At 39.9% G+C, this 21,936-nt stretch overlaps 1 protein-coding gene across 1 annotated transcript; it reads right to left on the bottom strand.

Annotated features, from left to right (window-relative positions):
• Positions 1–8,523: 8,523 nt before the first annotated feature.
• LOC131223643 (GDSL esterase/lipase At2g40250-like) lies at positions 8,524–20,212 on the bottom strand. Its single transcript, XM_058219095.1, has 3 exons — positions 19,579–20,212; positions 12,404–12,680; positions 8,524–9,166 (listed from the first exon to the last, which is right to left on the bottom strand). The coding sequence occupies exons 1-3, from the start codon at positions 20,173–20,175 to the stop codon at positions 8,976–8,978; spliced, it is 1,065 nt and encodes a 354-aa protein (XP_058075078.1). The 5' UTR covers positions 20,176–20,212; the 3' UTR covers positions 8,524–8,975.
• Between the last annotated feature and the right edge of the window lie 1,724 nt (positions 20,213–21,936).

Below are 21,936 nucleotides of genomic sequence, written 5' to 3'. Positions count from 1 at the left end.
CTTATATAAAAGGACAGAGTGATTGCCTATGCATCTGACAGTTAAGAAAACACGAAGAAAACTACCCTACGCACGACCTGGAATTAGCAGCAATTATCTTCGCATTAAAACTTTGGAGACATTACCTCTATGGAGAGGAGTTCGAGCTCTTTTGTGAGCATAAGAGCCTCAAGTACATATTCACGCAGAGAGACCTAAATATGAGGCAATGACGTTGGATGGAAACCTTGAAGGACTTCAAGTCTGACGTTTCCTACCATCCTAGCAAGGACAACCTTATGGTAGATGCGTTGAGCCGCGAGAAGACAATAGAATTTGCGGCTCCGCAAATGATAGAAGAATGGAACATGGTAGAATTTTGCAAGACTTTGAACAGAAGCTTATAGTAGAGGAGTTGTTTGTGAGCGTCGCACATATTCGTGTATAACCACTTATTGATGACTGAATCATTGTGGCTCAGAGAGAAGATGCATGGTTGGTGAAGATGAGGAAACAAGCTAGTGACGAGGAAGACTCTAAATGGAGAGTTGGTTCGGATAGGGGTTTACGTTATCGTGGCCGCGTTTGCGTCTCGAATCTCCATGACTTGAGGAAGGAAGTTCTTGAAGCCACTCACAATTCGAGGATATTAATGCATCCTGGCAATACGAAGATGTATCGAGACATGAAGTGTTCGTACTGATGGAACAACATGAAGGCCCACATAGTAGATTTTGTATCTCGTTGTCTCACATGCCAGAAGTCAGGATCGAGCATCACCGACCTCCTGCTTTACTTCAACTCATGCCCATTGCTGAATGGAAATGAGACTTTATATCTATGGATTTCATTTTCGGGTTACCGAAGACGAGGAAGGGACATGACTCCATTTGGGTGATTGTGGACCGATTGACAAAATCGGCTCATTTCCTCTCGATTAGAGTTTCAAACTTAGCAGATGATTTAGCCAAGCTATACATCAAGGAGATTGTATGGCTGCATGGAGTTCGTATGAAGATTGTGTCAGATCGAGACACGCGATTCATGTCTATATTCTAGACTCGGATCCAAGAAGCAATGGGAGTGCAACTGATGTTCAGTACCGCGTTCCACCCACAAACTGATGGGCAGACGGAACGGGTAAATCAGGTGTTAGAAGATATGTTGCGGGCATATATGCTCGATTTCAAAGACAGTTGAAATGACTGTCTTCCCTATGCCGACTTTGCTTATAATAACAGCTTCCAAGCGAGCATTGGCATGGCTCCCTACGAAGTATTGTATGGGCGCCCATGTCGAGCACCCAATTGTTGGGCGGAAGTTGGCAAGAAGAGTTTAACTGACCCAGATTTAGTACAGGCGACCTCAGAGAAGATCGACATTATCAGGCGTTGACTTCTTATAGCACAGAGCAGACAGAAGAGTTACGCTGATACCAGACAACGAAAGCTAGAATTTGAGGTTGGGGACCATGTGTTTCTTAATGTTTCCCCCATGAAGGGAGTCCTTCGATTTGGCAAGAAAGGGAAGGTTATGCCGAGGTTCATAGGCCTATTCTAGATTCTGGATCGAGTGGGTGTGGTAACATACCGCCTTGCTTTGCCCATACCACTCATTGGCGTGCACAACGTATTTCATATATCGATGCTGAAAAAATATATTCTTGACCTTCGCATATTATCAAATGGGAGCAAGTACAGTTGAGTGAAGATACTACCTATGTACTGCGACCAACACGTATTTTTGATAGGAATGAATAAGTGCTACGCAGCAAAGTGATCCCACTTTTGAAAGTACTGTGGACACACCACATTGAGGAAGATGCTACTTGGGAAATAGAAACCGAGGTTCGTAAGAACTACTCTCAGATTCTCGAGGAGTACGAGAATGAACTAATTTTGAGGACGAAATTTTTCTTTAAGGAGGTAGATTATAACGTCTCGAAAAAATCCGTACAAAGACCCGAGTACCACCTCAGGCAGAAATCAATAAGGACCAAATCCTGTAGAAAAGTGGACGAAAATTAATTAAGTACTAAACAAAATAATTCATGGAATTAGCTTGAACCATTATCTTACGAATTGCAAGACCCAAAACCCTTGAAATTGCTAACTCAACATTACCTAAAAAACTTAGGAGCAATCTCAAAACCCAGTTGCTCTGGGGAGCGCATTGAAACTCCGTATCGGACCTAGACCGTACAGCGAAAGTCCGATGACCGCAAAATTATAAGGTCATGACCACCTTATTGGGCTTGACAACCATCATGAGAATCGAGCCCAAATAGTATCTAAAAACACACAACTTGAGCCTCGAGCAAAGTGTGTGAGAAACGCGAATATCTTTAAGAAATAAACCAAAACTTAAGTGAATTGGGCCGTTCGCTTGCAGGCAAAATTGGAGACTTTAGACCATCAGTTTCTGGCCAAACTTTACTCATGGATCAGGAAAATTTTCCTGTACATATCGGTATACTTGTGGCCCTGATAGAGTGATGAAGACCGTTGAACTGATACAGGTCCTCCACGGTCGATCCACTTATCCGACCGGGCCGAAATCATAACCTGGTCTAGATCTACTATCAGGAAACTTACTCTATAACATAAACAGGTAATGGACTTCTAAATGAGCTCCGTTTACCCGAAACAGACGCCTTTTGGTTATAACCTAAGTATACCATGGCCTTGGGGCCATTAACATCACTTCTAAGCCTATATAAGGCCCTTAAACCACCTCACCCCTATCTCATACGAATTTACTCAAACCCTAAGTGAGAGAAGTGAGAAAAGATGAGAAAACTGTGAGGAGAAGAGTGAGAGTCTGGGAGATCGAGGCGGAGTTCCTATCTTGCGACTACACGCACTAGATCGTGTAACGCCCTGAAATTCGGGGGTCGAGCATAACTCAGCTCTCGAGTTCCAAAACATCACTTATGCAACATATTTAATAATGGATGTATGTTGACTGTATTAGTGCATAAAATATGGAATAGATTAAGCCAAAACACAGATATGATTCAGGGATAAGTGAATAAAGCAAGCGGAAGACTTACAGAAAAATATGTGTATAAGTGTAAATCCCTGAAGTACATATACAAACCAGGTCGTATGAAAGTGTTACTTAACAAAATTATAAGTATCAAGTAACATCATTTAAATTTTCAAAAATAATCCCAGCATCCCGTGCATCAGACCAAGGCTCGCTAGAACCCGTTTGAAAACTGCATATAAGAGAAGGCAGCCTCATCATCATCCATCTCCCGCTCTGCCTCAGAAGTCGCATCAACATCTGCAACATCAGAACCTAAGACAGAGTCTGGTGGGTGTTTAACACCGCCTCAGAAACGTGGGAGTGAGTGATCAACTCAGTGGAACAATAAGGCACTGGTTAACATGTTATCAGTTCAATCAAGCAGTAATGATAAAGCAGAACAATTAAATAAATCCTAAGTACTCTTATTAATGCAAGGATGTATGCAATATGATGCGTGCCCTCACACGTGCACCCTCAGCGTCTTCATCTTACGTTACGCATGACACCACCTCAAAGTGCGCCACATCTACAAACCACATGCAAATGCGGTGCATAGATATGATTACCAAGTTGTTATTAGTCCTTTTCATACAGCAGGATTGGGAAGCTAAGATACCTTCCTCATATCACCATCCAAACAGTGATCCATTCTAGGGTCGTCAATCCTAGACATCTCATACGATCATATGGTTTCAGGTCGTAGCAAAGGGCTCGTCACCAATCAATGCACGCCTTTCACACCTTTACTACCACAGTTCGGCTCGTCACCTCCTTGCGGTATCCGGGTATGCTCGAGGTCACTACAAAGGGCTCGTCACCAAACAATGTAGGCCGACAGCACGAATATAGTGTCCCATACCACCATAATCGGCTCACGAGTTAAGTTGCTCACTGGTGACTACGGGGAGGTTCGTCACCCCAGCGTAGGCTGACAGCACGACCACGGTGTCCCATACCACCATGTCCGGCTCATGAGTCTTAGCGGATCAAGGTACCATGGTTAATAGGATTTCACTGGTAAGTTCGGTACCTTAGATTCAAGCAGTAACGTCCATACATGGTGAACATACATCGGACAATCGGGTTACTTGACGAACTCGACTAGCACGAGCGCACGTTGTGTTGAACGACATAGAGTGCGCAAACACTCCGCGTGGCCAAACCACTGCCGCCAACTCTAATACGGCTTGGGTTCGTCTAATACGTCCTACGTGGCGAAAGCAACCTCAACCACGATCTTAAGGCAGATTACCGATTTCCTGGACTAATGCATAGTCCCAAACACGTTACACTACAACAGGTATCATATTGAATGTAAAACAATAAAGGAACAACAACTCAAATCATGGTATATAAACATTTGAAGAATATCAACTTAACATAAATGTAAGCGTATGTAATGCTTAAATTTAAATAACATGGAATGTAACTAGCAAGAAGGAAATCATGCACATCCATAGGAGTGTTGAGAATCACTTCTCAACGCCCGTAATTAGTGTAATAAGTTACACTTTAGATCATTCATGCATTTCTACAAACACTTAGCATACATGGAACAACATACATGACGTATATTGCAATACATGCATTTGGACAATTCCTTTTACCAAGGAGTTGCACACATACATCTAACATACATACATGACAAATAATCATGGCTAACACAGGTGCATATTTTATACATATACGGTACTTTATACATACACATAGAATACACAAATCTCAATATAACACATGCATATCAGGAAAGCAACGTAAACACAATATTTGGCATGTGAAATCTCATCCATAACAAGAATAAATCACTAACTGGCATTGAAAGTCTTGAAAACCATAACTTATACACTTAAAGTCCGCACCTTAAGCAAGGAAAGAAACACCGAACTGATTTAGACGAGTTGTCTTCGTCAACGGCGATGGAATACCCTAAAGCAAGAATAGAAATGAGATACAACAACACCAAGACTATTCTAAGCTCCAACACAGATTAGGGTTAGGTTAACTTACCCCAAGATGAACTCAAAACCGTCAGAATAACGATTCAAAGTGAAGGTTCAAAGATGAAGAAGAACAAGGAAGAATCCAAGATGATTCACCAACTTCTCTCTCACTATCTCTCTCTTTTCCACTCTCTTTCCAAGCTAGGGTTAGAGAAAATTCGTATGGAAAAGAGAGCTAGGGTTTAAGGACTATAAATAGGCCTCAAATTGATGAAAATAACCCCAGGGTCAAGGTATACTTAAAGTATAACCAAAACCTGCCTCTTACGATCCAACGAAGCACTTCTGGTGGGCCAAAGACCACGAAAGGTCAGACTTAAGCTCACTGACCATGGATCTAGGTCAGGCTAAGTTTTCGTACCGACCGGCTCTTCAGATCAGCCATGGTGGACTACACTCAATTCAACGGTCACGGGATCTCGATCAGGTCCACAAGCATAAGGATATGCCTGGGTTACCTTCCCTGATCAGAGGGTGAAATTGGGTCAGAATCCAACGGTCAGATTACTTAAAATCATCGCGCAAGCGACACGACTCAGATTTCATAAAAACTTATTAAATTCCAACCGTTCTCACACTTTTCACTCCGAACTCAAACAAATCGACTCAGAACATCACATGGACTTGATTTTTGAGGTGATGGTCAAGCCTAACATGGTAACCGCAATAGCCTAAGATCATCGCCATCGGACTTTTGACGCGCGGTCCAGGTCCGATCCAGATCTTCTAAAAATTCCCCAGAACAACTGGATTTAGCGATGAATCCCAGATTTCAGAGTAACGTAGCGCTAACTAATCTACAAGTTTTGAGCCATACAGATACAATTTAAAGTGATTAATGCGAATTTCACAAGCAATCGAGTATAGCGCTAATTACCCCAAAAACAACTACTTAAGGAAAGATTAACACAAAATTTCCAAGGTCGTTACAGATTGCCTCTACATCTAACTACACGGGTCATTCCAACTCCGATTTGGGTAAGAAATTCTAACCTTAATTTCGTTTTAGGAATCCAAATAGAGGAATCGACGAAATAACTAACTTATTTCATGATTTAGGTAGCCGTTGTGCTATTGACGGGAATGTAGTGTACGAACTGAGTTCGTAACGAGCAAATCGACGAAAGGTGCGGACTATAAACGTTTAGGTCATGGTTTTTAAGGCTTTCAATGTCAACAATGATTTATGTTTGATATGATTGCTGCCATGTGATCTTAGTTATGATGTATTCAATAAATTATACATGTGTGTGAACTATGTGAATATATAATGCATGCCATGTGTTTGTTGAAATGTTTGAACGAAATTGAAATTATGATTTGTGCCTGCTATGAATACTAATCTAAAATATATGTTTGTTGCATGAATGGCAACTCCTTTATGAAAGGATTTGCCATAATATATGCTATAACTAAATTAGTTCATGTATGTAGTAATGTGTAATCTCTGAATGAGAAAGTGTTTGTTAAATCGCTTCTAATGAGGGTGTTGAGATAGTATTCCCAACTACCTTATCCATATCTATCATTTCCTTCATGTAATATAAATTGCTACTATATAATTCATGGATGAAATGCGTATGTATAGTAACAAGTTCAATGTGTTTGATAAAATGCTCAAATGAGAATTATGTTTGAATTGTTTGTTAAATGTTGTTATGATTATCACTTGTGACTACTTATTGCATTTGAGTATGATTGGGACTACTACGTAGTCCAGGCAATCGGTAACGGTTCCCGATGGAGTGGTCGAACTAGTTTCGCTATAGTAGATACGTTCGATGAATCCGAGTCGTACGTTGATTGTCGACAATGTTTAGGCCACTTGGAGTGCTTATGCATGCTTATGCGTTCCATGTCGATCAATTCAACGTACGCTCGTACCAATCGCACTTGTAAAAATAACTCGATTGGCCTATTGTGTGTTTACCATGTGTGGACGCTACTGCTTGAATCTAGGGTACCACTTACCAATGTGAAGCCCGTTTAATCATGGTACCAAGATCTACTACGACTCATCGGCCGGGCATGGTGGTATATAGGACACCATGGTCGAGCTGTCGGCCTACGCTGGGGTGACGAGCCTCTCCGTCGTGACCAGTGAGTAACCCAAACTCGTGAGCCGAATATGGTGGTGCATGGGACACTGTATTTGAGCTGTTGGCCTACATTCAGGTGACGAGCCTCCCGTTGTGACCTCGAGTATAATCAATTGAACTTATCTATCCACTGCTTTTATTAGGGGTGACGCCTTACAACTTGCCTATCAGATGTGATTAACTAGGATTAATGACCCTAGATGGATCTCTGTTTAGGTTAATGGTATAAAGGGAGGTACCTTAGCTTCCCAAATTTGCTGTATGAATAAGCCTAATTAAGTATTGACTAACACGACCATGCACCGCATTGCATGTGCTTTGGCGAGGAAGTACAGGTTTAGTGAGTTTGTCATGCGCGACCGTGAGATGAAGTCGCTGAGGGAGTGTAGGAGAGGGCATGCATCATTACAACATAACATTCATGCATTAACAAGAGTAATTAGGAAGTGATTGCTGTATTGCTTTATCATTACTACTTGATTAAATTGATAATATATTAACATTTGCCTTATAGTACCACTAAGTTGATCACTTACTCTCACTTTAGGACGGTGTTTTAAAACACCAACCAGATTCTGATTTAGATGCAGGTTGCGATGAGGCTTACGTGACGGAGCCAGACTTCTTTGACGATGAGGAGGAGTTCTCCTACATTCAGCTCTCAGGCCGGTCTGTGTAGACCTAGAGCTGTGTCGTCGAGATTATAGGGATATGGGATTAGTGGAACATTCACATTTTGTTATTTTGTATAACTTGAAATAAATTATGTATATATATTCAGCATGGTAGCACGTTCATACTCTGGAGGTTATGAAACATGTATATGCATTATATATTTAGTTCAGTCTTCCGTTTGCTTAATTACATCAACTCTGGAGTATGATATGCTAATTTAGTGTAATCTCACTCATGTTTAATGTACTAATATGGACAACATTTAAGCATCATTATCTATATTGCATAAGTAATGCGTTGGAACTTGGGAGTTGAGCTTTGCTCGACCCCTGATTTTCGGGACATTACAAGGATGGAGTATCAATGCATATCAAGGGACTTAACGATATCAAATGGTAACTATGATCTCCTGCTTAGCATAAACTATGCATTATGTTCTATCAAGCTTGAGCTTTGTGCCATCTCAACCATAAAACCCCATTAATATATCTATTATATCTTATACGCATGTCAAATTGGTACATATGCCACCTACAAAGTATGAGTGGGAGAAGATTCCTTTAAAGCTCGTAGTAGTCTTTTAGATGAAGGTGAAATGTTCTTGTATTTCTCAATTCTTCAGTTGTAGTACAAGAAAGCAGATGTGTCATGCCTCAGGGATTAGAAGATCTTAGCCTCTAATTTTAGTTTGTCCCCATCAAAAGAGATCTTAGGATATTCTAAACAAATTAACTATATGCCTTAAAAAATAAATTTTCAAGGCTTAAAGTAACATCCAAAACCTAATTAACTCATTGCCTGATACACATCGTTCTCAATGCCCCATGAAACATATCGACTTAATATAAAAACAACCATACAATTACTCTAACCGGTTTTGATAGAATGCCGGCCCTGCAGGCTCCCATGTGGGTACAGGATTCCCGCTGTTCGGGTGGCACATGTGTAAAAGATCTAGGCCATTCATCAAGTAGTGTGCACTATGAACATGTTCAATCAGGCAGGTCAAACTTGTATAAGAAAATTAGGCAGTTAGAAAAATTATGCAAGTCTAAATTCAAAAGTACGTGTGACCCATAGCGCGCACTACCTAATGAACGGCCGGGATATCTGATACATGTTCCATCAGACACGGGAACTGGGCCCCACAAGGGACTTATGATAGGGGCCCAACATTGTATCAAAACATTCACTCTAATAAGGGGAAGACAGTCTCCAAAGCGTGGAAGGCAAGAGCTTGGTATGCTGACTGAGTAGGATGAATAGCATCCCAAAATAAGAAGTTAGAAGCATTACGGCATGTCACAGAAAGAGAATTGCACATAGCAGCCATCTCCACCAAACCAGTGCCACAACACCCACGAGTTGTATCTTCAAAACCTGCATAACACACAAAACATTCGGTCATCCTCTAAGAAATCTTAAAAATTGAATGTTTCTTCTAAGGTATTTTTATAGAAAAATTCTTTTCTTTTATGAGAAAGAGACTTTGGCTATTTTCAATTTGTAAGTGGACCATCTTAGTACGTGGACACAACATTACCAGATCATTAATTAATTATCATACATCTAGAACATCAATCTGATGATCCAATCATTAGGTGGGACACATCATAGAAAAAAATATATACCTCTAAAAAATCTTAGGAACCTTCAATACTACATGTGGCCCATCTAATGATTGGATCAGTCTGATTTTTGGGGCATATGAAACTGGGCATCCGTCCATACTAAGAGGGAGCATAACATGAATAGATTCAATGGCATATAGACACCATAATGGACCACACACAATTTGGATGATTTTAATGGTGAGTGTCCACGTCTCAAAAATTTCCCATGTTGTGGCCCAACTGAATTTGAATCGACTTGATTTTTGGATTCCCCTCTAATCCCCACGTGAAAAATTTCCATCCATGTCAGCGAAAGTCGACTCACACTCTCCCGTAACTACGAAAGCTAAGTGTGTGTTTTTTTTGCATGGAAAGCACTTTATGGAAGGAGGTTGGCTCGAACACACCCCGACCTATTGCAATGCCATACAACAAGACTTCGGCTTTTGAATTTGGGACATCTTTTGATGATCCAGATAACTTACTTTGTAGGATGGAAAGGCTATAAATAGAATCTCTCAATAAGATTATTTTAACCCTTTGATAATTTAGTTCTTGTGCTTTCATCACCGATGGTCATTGTAATAATTGAATAATATATGACTTTTTTTTTTTTTTTTTAGCATCTCCCATCCAAGGGAATTTTATCAAATAAATGGTTTGTGTCATTGAAAAAGGACCAAAACATCTAGAGTTCTACATGTTTATTTGTGATACTTTGGGATGTATTCCAGCAAACCTCCTCCAAACCACACTAACTCCCCAAAAGAACGGCGTGTGCTTACGTCTAATAGAGCACCGCGTGGAGAGAATATGCATGAGATCCGTGCTATCCATCAGGTGTTATGCATAATGTTCGCCTTGGGAACCAAAAATTGAGTAGGGAAAAACTTAAGTAAGCCACGCCATAAGGAAGAGTTAGGACGGGACACCCATCATTAGTTTGTATGGGACCACTGTGGTTTGTATAATATGCCCTCCGCTCCATTTGACTCTTAATTTTCATCAAGATAAATGTACGTAGTCTTCAAAATATTTACGCTCTTCTAAAAACTCTTGGATTGGTGAACCACTCAACATGAATTTACAGGTTCTAGGAAATTTTTTTATCAATGTTTCCAATAATAAGGTCCACTTGAGTTTTGGATTAGTGCAGTGCTCAAGATCAAGGCTTAACATGGGCACACCTGGTGATGGATGGGTGGATCTCATCCACATGAAGTCGTCCATCCACATTAGTGAATAGTCACACCCTTTACAACTAGAGTTGATAATGGGCCGGGCTACTCAGCCCAACCCAGGTGACCCAACCCTAAAGAGCTAAGGCTTGAGCTACTAAACTTGGCCCAAAGGGCTAAGCTAGGGCTTGAAATCTAGGCTTGTTGTGAGCCGAATTGGGACAGGACCAATGATGAATAGCTCAACTTAGCCTATTTATGTAGTGCATATTACCTAAATACATGGGTATTACTAACATAGACTATAAAATTTGCATGTTAATGCATATGGCAACATGAAGAACTTTGATTGATGATACACGGACGCTTATAAACGGTCCAAATTGTGAACCCCACTTTAGATGGTGAATAATAAACTGATGTACTTATAATTGGGTGAGGCATATGGTTGGATTATGAATGATCTTATTTTATTTAGGTGTGCCAAAAAAAAAAAAAATTTCAATTCTACAAAAGATCACGTTAGTTCATAAACATGGACTTAATATTACACTAAATATATACGTAGCGTATATGTAACTTATCTTTAACTTTTATCATATGCCTTAGCCCTTATCCTAACCCTCACCTGGCCTTACCCATTAGGGTAAGGGCTAGAGTGTGGGCATATGGCTCTAGGGTTGGCCATAGCCAACCTTGGCCAATGCTAGCTTAGCACGTTAATTACCACCCCTACTTACAACTACTTGTAGTCACATGAACCTTTTTTCTCACATGAAAGGGTATTTTGGTTATTTAAATGCATTCCATTTGATTAAGTGTGTGTGTATATATATATATATATATATATATATATATATATATATATATATATATATATATATATATAAGTCTTATCGAATTAGATGAATAATAAGTGGATTTTTGTACTATAATTTATTGGGGTTTGACTGTAGTTTTTCCATTTTCTTTTATAATAACCCTTTGTATTAAACCAATAATTTTTTGGTAGGGATTAAATATATTTATAACCGAAGATTTATACAGGGTGCGTTTGGTGAGAGTTGGGCGCGACTTTGGATCCCCGGTGGGTGGGATCCCTGATTGTAGGGCCCACTATAATGTAAGTGCCTTATATCCAAGCCATCCATTCTGTTTTGAAAATTCACTTTAGGGTATGATCCAAAAAATGAAGCAGATCCAAATCTTAGGTGGATCATAATACAGAAAACAACAGTAATTGACCATTAAAAACTTCTCGTGGGCCAAAAAGGTTTTGAATCAAGCTGATATTTGTGTGGTCTCTTCATCCAGGTCTTTGTGACCTTATCAACTGGTTGGATGGAAAATAAATATTCCGGTGGCCCTCGTCAAGTTTTTAATAGGGGGATTCAATCACCTACTGTTTCCTGTGGTATAGTCCACCTAAAATTTGGACCTGCTTCATTTTTGGGATCATGCCCTAAAATGGGCTGTCAAAATGGATGGATGGATGGTTTGGATGTATGGAACATAGCTAACAGTGGCCCCCACAGTTACGGATATACGACCTCAGTGGATCCAGGGATCCATCCAAACCATGCCCATTGGAGTCGATCAATGCTTTTTTCCTAACGAATTAGATGGTTAGGATCGTTTCATCAATATGATTTTCATTCTCTATGGTCCATTGTTCATTGGGATACTGGTTCGACGGTTTGGATTTATTGACAATAACTTAAAAAATTATCTAATATATCACCACCAAAAGTTACAGTAGATAATATTAGTGACACAACAATATTAAGAACAACTAAAAAAAGAAAAAAAGAAAAAAACAATCTTACCATATTTCTTAGGGTTCTGGATCATGTCCATCAATGGATTGAATATATCCACATACAGAATTTTGCTGTCTGAATGTGAAGCTTGCATGCTAGTGATGAGGCCTTGGAGCTTGATATTGTAGGCCTTGGCGTCTTCGTTCTGTCCATTGATGCAAATGGGTCGTCGTAGTTTGGAGGTGTTCGATACGATGTCACCGGCAAACATCTGCAATGGTAGGCAGCCGACCGGCGGGAGACCGGCTATTGTGATCTTTCGGCCACCCATTTTATAAATTTTCTGAAATAAGAAAAAAGATATATATATCACCACCATTGATTTAATTTCTCCGATATGTTTGTGTTTTTCAATTTGATATTAACATTTACAAACATTGTCTATGTCATTGAAGGAAATTTTAAATTTGAAATTACAATGTTCTAACAAGATTCTCTCACTATGATAAGATGACTTCTATCGTAAAATCCTAACTATTCAATTTATAACATGAAAAATTAGTAGCTTGAAAAAAAATAAAATGATATCATTCAGTCGATGTGATCTCTATGGCCACAGTGACGTGTGCATTAGACTCACCTAATGCATAAAGGTGTGCCTTTTCATGTTAGGCATTGAGGCCGAAAATCAACTGGATCGGAGACTCAGGTGGGCCACACCACGGGCAATAGTTGGGAGGAGACACCCAACCAATAGAAGCTCCCAAAGGGTTTTGTGGGTCCAACATCTTGTTATACGCCATCTAATCCATTCATTAGACATTCTCCTCACAAATGAAGGGACACACAAAAAAATAGGCAATTCTCTCATGTGGGCCACACCAAGTAAATATAGAGGCTTTATGCATGATTTTTCGCTTCTCCCTCTGATGTGGCCCACCCAAGTGCTTGATTAGACTAATTTTTGGATCTACTACAAACTTGAGGTGGCAAACATGAATGAAGGAATGTATATCATGAAAAAATCATGGTGGGACCCACAGATTATTTTTATTGTAACTTATGGTAGAGTCGACTGTATTGGATCGAGACCCATGGGAAAAGGTCCAATATGTGGATGGATCGTATGGGCAAGTGGTGCGATGCTCACATTGTAGCCCATGAACTTTATTTCGAACCTAATGGATGATCCATATAGATTAATTGGACCATCCAAGTATTCTAGTGCAACAAGGGTCATTATCTATATATTAGGGCTGAAAGTCGGGCGGGTTGGTGCTCAACCCTAGCCTAATCCAAGGTTTCTATACCTCAACCCTAACCCAACCCAACCCAACCTCGGGTTGGGAATTCTCAACCCAAGCCCAACCCAAGCGGGCTCGATCGGGTTAGTCAGGTTGGTCAGGTGAATACATGCTAATATTTTCATTATTACATTAGTATATTGTATTTCATAGATGGCTTATTTTTTTTATCTATGATTTTATTAATTATATATGTAGTTATTTACTGTAAAGAACTTCACTTTTTTTTAAACAAACAAGCTAAAATCTAGGACAACTGCTCCTTTAAAAGTTGTGTTGTGTAGCATGCAATCTATTTAGGAGAGAAAAATCCGGCATATCTTGTTAGCATGAATCATTGGAAATGATGTGGACCAATGAGACCCAACAACACTGGAATTTCTTATACCTTCGACACCGACAATTCACACTCAATTATAATTTATTAGTAACTTATATATTGATTGGGTTCGGGTTGGGTCGGGCAACCCAAGACCTCAACCCGAGCTCGACCTAAGTTTTATCGGGTTGGTGTTTGTATAGCCCAAGCCCGAGATCGGACTCAATACATCTTGCCCAAGCTCAACCCAATGTCGGGTCGGTCACGGGTCGGATGGGTTGAACCTGCCCAACTTTCAGCCCTACTATATATAGCGGCCATCTAGTGCTCTAGTTGTATCTTTAGATAGCTAAATAAATCAATGTAGACCATCCATTGGGTTTAACATGCATTCTAAGGGTTCCACAAATATGATATTTTTTTGTCTCTGGTAGAGATGGGTTCCACAAATATGATATTTTTTGTCTCGGGTAGAGATGGCATGTGCAATGCATGTGGATAGAGGGTGGGATTGGGATTGGGATTGGGATGGAGATATCAAGGAAAAGAGTGCCGGATACACGTAGAAAGACTCAGAGACAGTGGGTGTTGGATAAACGCAGAGAGAATGAGACAGAGAAGTTGGGTTCTAAAGTATGGGAGTGGATAGGTAGGGCCCACCTTGATAGTGTGTTATATATGAGCGCCGTTTATCTTTTTTCTTTTTTTCTTTTTTTTTTTTCAGCCCATTTTAGGACGTGGTCTCAAAATTTAAGCAGATCCAAATCTCAGGTGGACCACACCACAGGAAATAGTAATGATTGAACCCTCGCCATTAAAAACTTTTTAGGACTTACTTTAAGAAATACTGTAATGTTTATTAGCCATCCAACCTGTTGATAAAGTCAAGCATATATGGATGAAAGGAAAATACAAATATCATCTTGATAAAAAAAACTTCTAAGACCTAGAAAAAGCTTTTAATGATCATTCACAACTTTCTACAGTGGTGTCATCCCCCTGAGTTTTGGATCTGCTTAAGTTCTAGAATAGCAAAATGAAATGAGCTTAGAAAACAGACGTGCGGCATAGTTATACAATACTTTCATTAAGGTGTTCTCCACAAGGCATATATATATATATATATATATATATATATGTCCATGTCCAAATGCTTAGCTGTGCAACTGCTCTCACAGAACACGTGCGAACTTTTTTGAGAACTCATCATACATGATGTGACTCCAAAATCTAAATGGTCCACGTGAAGCAGCACCTCATGAAACCCCCTTGGCCCAAATTTTACTGCGATCCAAAACTTTGGTGGGCCATTAAAATTGAAAATATTTTACTCCTTTGATTTGCATTTCTCTTTGCTATAGGCCACCAGAATTTTAGATCATAGTATAAATTTGTGCCTTGAGGTTTTATGGGATTTCGCATCACATATACCATTTGGATCAGATGTCCATGACATGTGTGCAAAAGTGTGCACATGCATAGATGCATAGGTGAGCATGACCATATATATATATATATATATATATATATATATATATATATATATATATATATATATATATATATATATATATATACACACACACACACACACACACACACACACACACACACACACACAGAGGAAAAGGTATTATGCGCTCGACCGCATATTACCTTCCCATGAGGTTGAGTGCTAGCACTATGCTAGCAGTCGGATAAGTTTCAAAAGAACGGCAAGATTTTATAAAGAAAAAGGTGAGATTTATAGGAGAGTGGAGAAACAAAACCAGTGAAACCGGCTCCTACGGAAGCCTCCCACATGAAGGTCCTGCCTTAGAAACCTAGTTGGGGCCTTCGTGGGGTTTTTGAGAAATCCATCCAGTCCATTCGTTTTTCTCATATCATTTTAAGATATGATCCAAAAAATGATTCAAGTCTAGGGATCAAGTGGACCACAAGTTGGGGATTGAATGTCCACCATTAAAAACTTCTTGGGAGATGGAGAAGTTTCAGATCAATCTTATATTTGTGTTTTCACTCCATCCACATCTACATGACCTTTTGAATAGGTTGGATGGTAAAAAAAAAAACATCACAGTGGCCCTTAAAAAGGTTTCAACGGTGGGTGTCATTATCACTATAGCTTCCTTCGATGTGGTCTATTGGAGCTGTGGACCTGCTTCATTTTTAAGGTCATACCTTAAAATGATCTGAGAAAGGCAATGAACGGCATGGATAAAACACTTACATCACTTTGGGCCCCACAGAGCCATGCCCGGACAGATTATCATCCAGGAGGGGGTAAGACACAATCCGCGTCCTCTTTCTTTTGTGTCGCGGCGGAAACGGATTGGCTACTCCCTGCCACTAGCTTGGTGGTGGTGGTTGGTGCGCTATAGGCCCCACCGTGATGTATGTGTTTCATCCATGTCGGTCATACATTTTTACATATCATGTTAGGGATTTATCCCAAAAATAAAAGGGATATAAATCTCAGGTGTACCACACCACAGGAAAACAATAGTGATTGGATATCCACCATTAAAATCCTCCTACGGCCCATTTTACTGTTTATTTAACATCCAATCTGTTGATTAGTTCATACAGACATAGATGAAGTGAAAAAACAAATATCATCTTGATCTAAAACTTTTTTGGATCTCAAAAAGTTTTTAATGGTTGACGCTCAATCAACACTGTTTCCTGTAATGTGGTCCACCTAAGATTGGGATATACCTTATTTTTGGTCTCATGCCCGAAAATGATCTAGAAAAATAGATGGACGGCATGGATGAAACACATACATCATTGTGGGGCCCATAGAGCACCGACTACCTGCCATTGGCTGGTTGGCAGGGGAGTAGCCAATCCATTTCTGGAACGACCCTGTTTAACAGACGCAGATTAGATACTGACAGGCTGAGTAGAGTCCTCTACTGAAGTGACATCACCAAGTTTTGTAGGTGCCACTATGATTTATGTGTTGTATCCACACCGTCCATCCATTTTGAGATATCATTTTAGGGCATGAGCTAAAGAATGAGGTAGATAAAAATCTGTAGCGGACCCCACCACAGAAAACAGTGGGGAGAGTGATTCCCACATTTGAAACTATCCTAAGGCCCGCCATAATGTTTATTTGAAATCCAACCTGTTCAAAAGTTAAAAAAGACATGAAAGAGGGGAAAACACAAATATTAGCTTGATCCAAAACTTTTGCAGCATTTAGAAGTTTTTAATGGTTGGCATCACTATCCCATAGTTTTTTGTACTGGGCCCACTGGAGCTTTGGATTTAACTCATTTTTTGGATATTGCCCTAAAATGATCTCTGCAAGTGGATGGAAGGTGTGGATACAAAACACACATCATAGTGGGGCCCATGGAACTTGGTGACGTCACTTCAGTAGCGAGTCTCGGTACTTAACCTGTATCTAATCCGCGCCCTTGTTTGACGGAAGCAGATTGCGTAGTAACTCACTACACTTAGCGTACTGAGGTCCACCATGATTTATGTATCTGATCTGCTCCGTTCATCCATTTTACTATATAATTTTAGGTCCTAACCTAAAAAATTAATCATATAGAATGTTCAAATGGACCACACCACATGAAACAGTTGAATTGAACGTCTACTGTTGAAAAATTCTTGGGGGCCACGGAAGTTTTGGATCAAGCTTATATTTGTTAATCCTCTTCATCCATGCCTATATGATCTTATGAATAGATTGAATGACAAATAAACATCACTGTAGGGCCTAGCAAGATTTCAATGCTTGAAATCATTATTCCCATTGTTTCCTGTGATATGATCAACTTGAGACTTGGATTTGATTCAATTTTAGGCTCAACCCCTTAAATGATATGAAAAAAATGGATAGACGGGGTGAATTTCTCAAAAAAGCCCACGGTAGACCCGACCTAGGTTTCCAAAGTAGTACTACGTGCTCAAGACTTTTGCCAGAAATACACAGTCGTATTTTAATAAGTGTTGGTTTGAAATTTTCAACATCTGACCGCTAGTGTGTTGACAGCTCTTGACTTCATGGAAAGGTACTATGCGATCGGATATATATATATATATATATATATATATATATATATATATATATATATATATATATATATATGTGGAAAAGGTACTATGCGCTCGACCTCACGATAAGCTCCCATGAGGTCGAGCTGTGTGGGCCCCACCGTGATGCGTGTCGACCATCAACACCGTGCATTTGATGGGTCACCTCTAAATTGTGGGATATCCCAAAAATTAGTCGTATACGGAACTCAGGTGGGCCATACCATCTAAAATCATGTGAAGACACCGTTAAAACATATAAAAGCACTTGGTGGGGCCCACCTGAGTTTTGAATGCTGCTGAAACTTGGTCTGAACCCTCATGCAAGTGGGACACACGTAATGGATGGGCTGGATTTGCAAACCACATCTCGGTGGGCCCAAAAAATGATTATGAATGCTTTAATGGTGCACGGCCCCTCCCCACTTCTGTATGTGGTGTGGCCCACACAAGTCAAGGATTGACTTGATTTTTGAGACCTAGGCCCACAATGGAATGGTGCATCTGACTGATGGGGTAGATGTTCGAGATGCATCACAGTGAGGCCCACACAGCTCGACCTCATGGGACGGACTCGTGCGGTCGAGTGCACAGCCTTTTCCCGTGTGTGTGTGTGTGTGTATATATATATATATATATATATATATATATATATATATATATATATATATATATATATATATCTATATATATATATATATATTGCAGCGGGAATTTTCCACATTCACGATGGACTATGAGTAACATCTGAACTATAGGCTAATAAAAGTATAAATATAACATGACATAAATATTATATTTTAAAAAATGTTACTATATACTTTTAAACCATATGATTTACGTCTCTCATGTAACTAGCTTAGAAAATTTCTAAAGCTACTTATGTTATATGAAATAGAGATAAACTTACATTTTTCATGCCATGTGTGAGATGGTCAGGATCATTCGATAAAAGTGACTCTATAACCATGACCATCCACGATGGGATCCTGCAAATAGATGGCTCTGTGGCCATAACCATCCATGGTTGGATCCTGTGAATAGATGGCTCAAAATTGTTGACTGGACCTATTTTTATATTAACACTCTAGTCAATATTTTTCATGATTCTAGATGCATGGAATCTGCATGGCGAGGATCGCATGATGAGCAGGTATGATCTTACACACGTGTGCCACTTTTCGACATGTGAGATAAGTGAGCAAGTGCAATTAGCCTCTCTTTATAGATCTTTTCTCCTCAGTAGCAATGCTCACTTTTCAAGTAGAATGATGAAAGCTGGATGACTAAAAACACGAGTAGAAAATGACTTCTCTTTCATGGCATTTTTAGAGCGATATCGGCCGTCTATCAGTCAGGACCTACTGTCAATGTATAATGCCCCACAATTCAGACAGATCACATTATCCTAAGGGAAGAAAAACTAGTGTAATGATAAACACTGAAACTTGTCCCAGATTATTATGAACTATCAGATCTTGATTGCATGGACATGATGTTTGAGGCCCACTATCATGATTATATGTACGTGTTTGTGTCTGAGAGGGAGGGCAAAGACAGACCTGGACAAGATCAATGAGATTGTTGAGCAGGAAATCATGGTACCCAGATACTGTAAATTCAACTTCCCTTGTTGGAAGATCATAGAAGTTCCACAGCATGTCATTGGTCCCAGCGCTGATCACGAACACCGCATCGTTCACCACCCGAATCGCCTCCACCGCTCCTCGCACCCTCCGAATCCTTTCGACACATTCCTCAAAATATTGTATCTGTTTCGACATTTTAATGACATTATCGGTCGTCGTCGTCCTATCATCGAAGCCAGACCCCGCCGACGCAAAGCTAACACCAGTCAGTAGATCAAGGTCAGTGATCATGGGGTCCAAGTAGGCCGGTAGAAGACTCTTGAGCCCTAATGCCGACACCAAGAAATCAGTTATGAGCTTCCCATTGGAGAACCTTCCTGTTGGGACCGGGACCTCCGTTAAGTCGCGCCCATATGGTACATGGTTGCTACGTAGCCATGTGGTTATGTAGTCGTTGTTGCCGGCATCGATGGTCGAGTCGCCAAATGCGAAAATTGCCGATATGTCTTGTGAAACTGTGAATGGAATCAAGAGACAGAAAATGAAGGTGGCTGGTAAGAACATAGCCATTTTCTTATTACACTTCTCTCTCTTGTATTCTAATGTATTGGCTACCCCCATTCTCCCTTTTATTTCTCTCTTTTGGTTGGACTACTATTGTACACATGTATGCAATCGCAACTGTTCATTTTGTTAACCTGATATACCCCCCCTAGACATACTAATTGGATAATCTTCACCATCTGATTCCCCCATTTCAATTTGGATGTCTTGATCGATGAACCGATTTGTATGATTTTTTTTTTTTTTTTGGTGATATGCATTGGGTCCCACAGTTTGGATGGTCCAGATTCATGTACACGTATTGCCCACCTGTGTGTTAAGTGAGTCACCACCGCTTGTAAAAGGAAAACGCTTGTAACTCATAGGTCCTGCTACTGTGGTCACTTTCTCTAATTTACGGGAAATGACTTAATTTTCATGAAATCCACTCCGATCATCGGGTATATCACCCATTCTTTAGCATTGATGCAAAAAATCAGAATGATTAAACACTAAGGTGGGCCACCCTAAAAAATTATACCTAAAAACCTCTAAATTTATGTGTTTTGGCTCACCTGAGTTCCGAAATACTGTTATTTCGCATAATTCTTTCAACATGATGAGGCAAACCAGATGAATGGATTGGATGGCATATGTACACAACAGTGGGCTCTACACAAAACTAACGGTGGGTGTTCTATACCAACTTTTTCCTACGGTGTGGTGTACCAAAGAAATTAATGGTCATAATTTTTAGAGTCCAAAATGAAAATGAGGTAGCATACCTGATGGATGGAGTAGATCACATGAAAGTTCCATCCACGTGGCTCTTGGTGCACGAGCAATGCCAGTGCAGCTCCTTGTAAAATGGTGGTGAACAATCAGCCTAACCTGTCATTTTCCTTAGATAACGAGGGGCATGCGTGACTTGAGTAATTGACTTTTCTTACACTTTCAATACCTAATTGCATCTGTCTTCTGTTACGATTTTTACAAGAAAGAGAAATGTTTCACAGCTGTCAGTATAATGCTCCTAGTTGAATCACTTCAATTGGACATTCCAATCGATCGATCGATCTGAACCATCCAGTAAGTCCAGAAAACATTCTATGAGCTACGAAAACATTCCATGAGCTACCACCAAAAAAAAATGCACCTGATCAGATGATCCAGATTCATCCTTGAATTGTCCTTATTTTCTTCAGCCATTTGTTTTTCAAGCCATGGATGAGATGGGTACAATTTCTTAACAAAACCCATTCTTTATAATTATAAACACTACATGATTCTCCCTAACAAGTAGATGGATCAAATTGTTGATTGGAAATATTTTGTGTAAACGATCTTCACCATCTATATTAAAGGCCACCGATCAAAGGAATAATATCTGTCGGATCAGTGTTATGTTTGCACAGTAGCCAAAGAAATGTATGTTGGACCTAATGAACGGTTCAGATCAATGGTTTGGATTGTTTCTGTGCCTCAATGCAACAAGGAGCACTATAACTGATACTACCCTGACAGCACTGGAGCAAATAATGTAATATGGAGTAAAAGTTAGGTGATCCACATGTCCACGGCAGCATGTTTCTGTATTTGTCTAAACGACACACATGTAAATATTAGAGTTAGTATGGTGGTCTAGTTAGGTGACCCACAACAGGAGGTCACTTGGTCATCTAAACCATTGGCCTGATGGGCCTAAAATTTATTGGCTACCGAGCAAATATTCTATTTTCTTGGATGATTCTAACCGTCCAATTAGTTGCCTCCAAATGGGTTATTAAT

The sequence above is a fragment of the Magnolia sinica genome, chromosome 13 (genome assembly GCF_029962835.1).
Source record: "Magnolia sinica isolate HGM2019 chromosome 13, MsV1, whole genome shotgun sequence".
NCBI classification, from domain to species: domain Eukaryota; kingdom Viridiplantae; phylum Streptophyta; class Magnoliopsida; order Magnoliales; family Magnoliaceae; genus Magnolia; species Magnolia sinica.
This window is presented reverse-complemented; position numbering and strand designations above follow the sequence as displayed.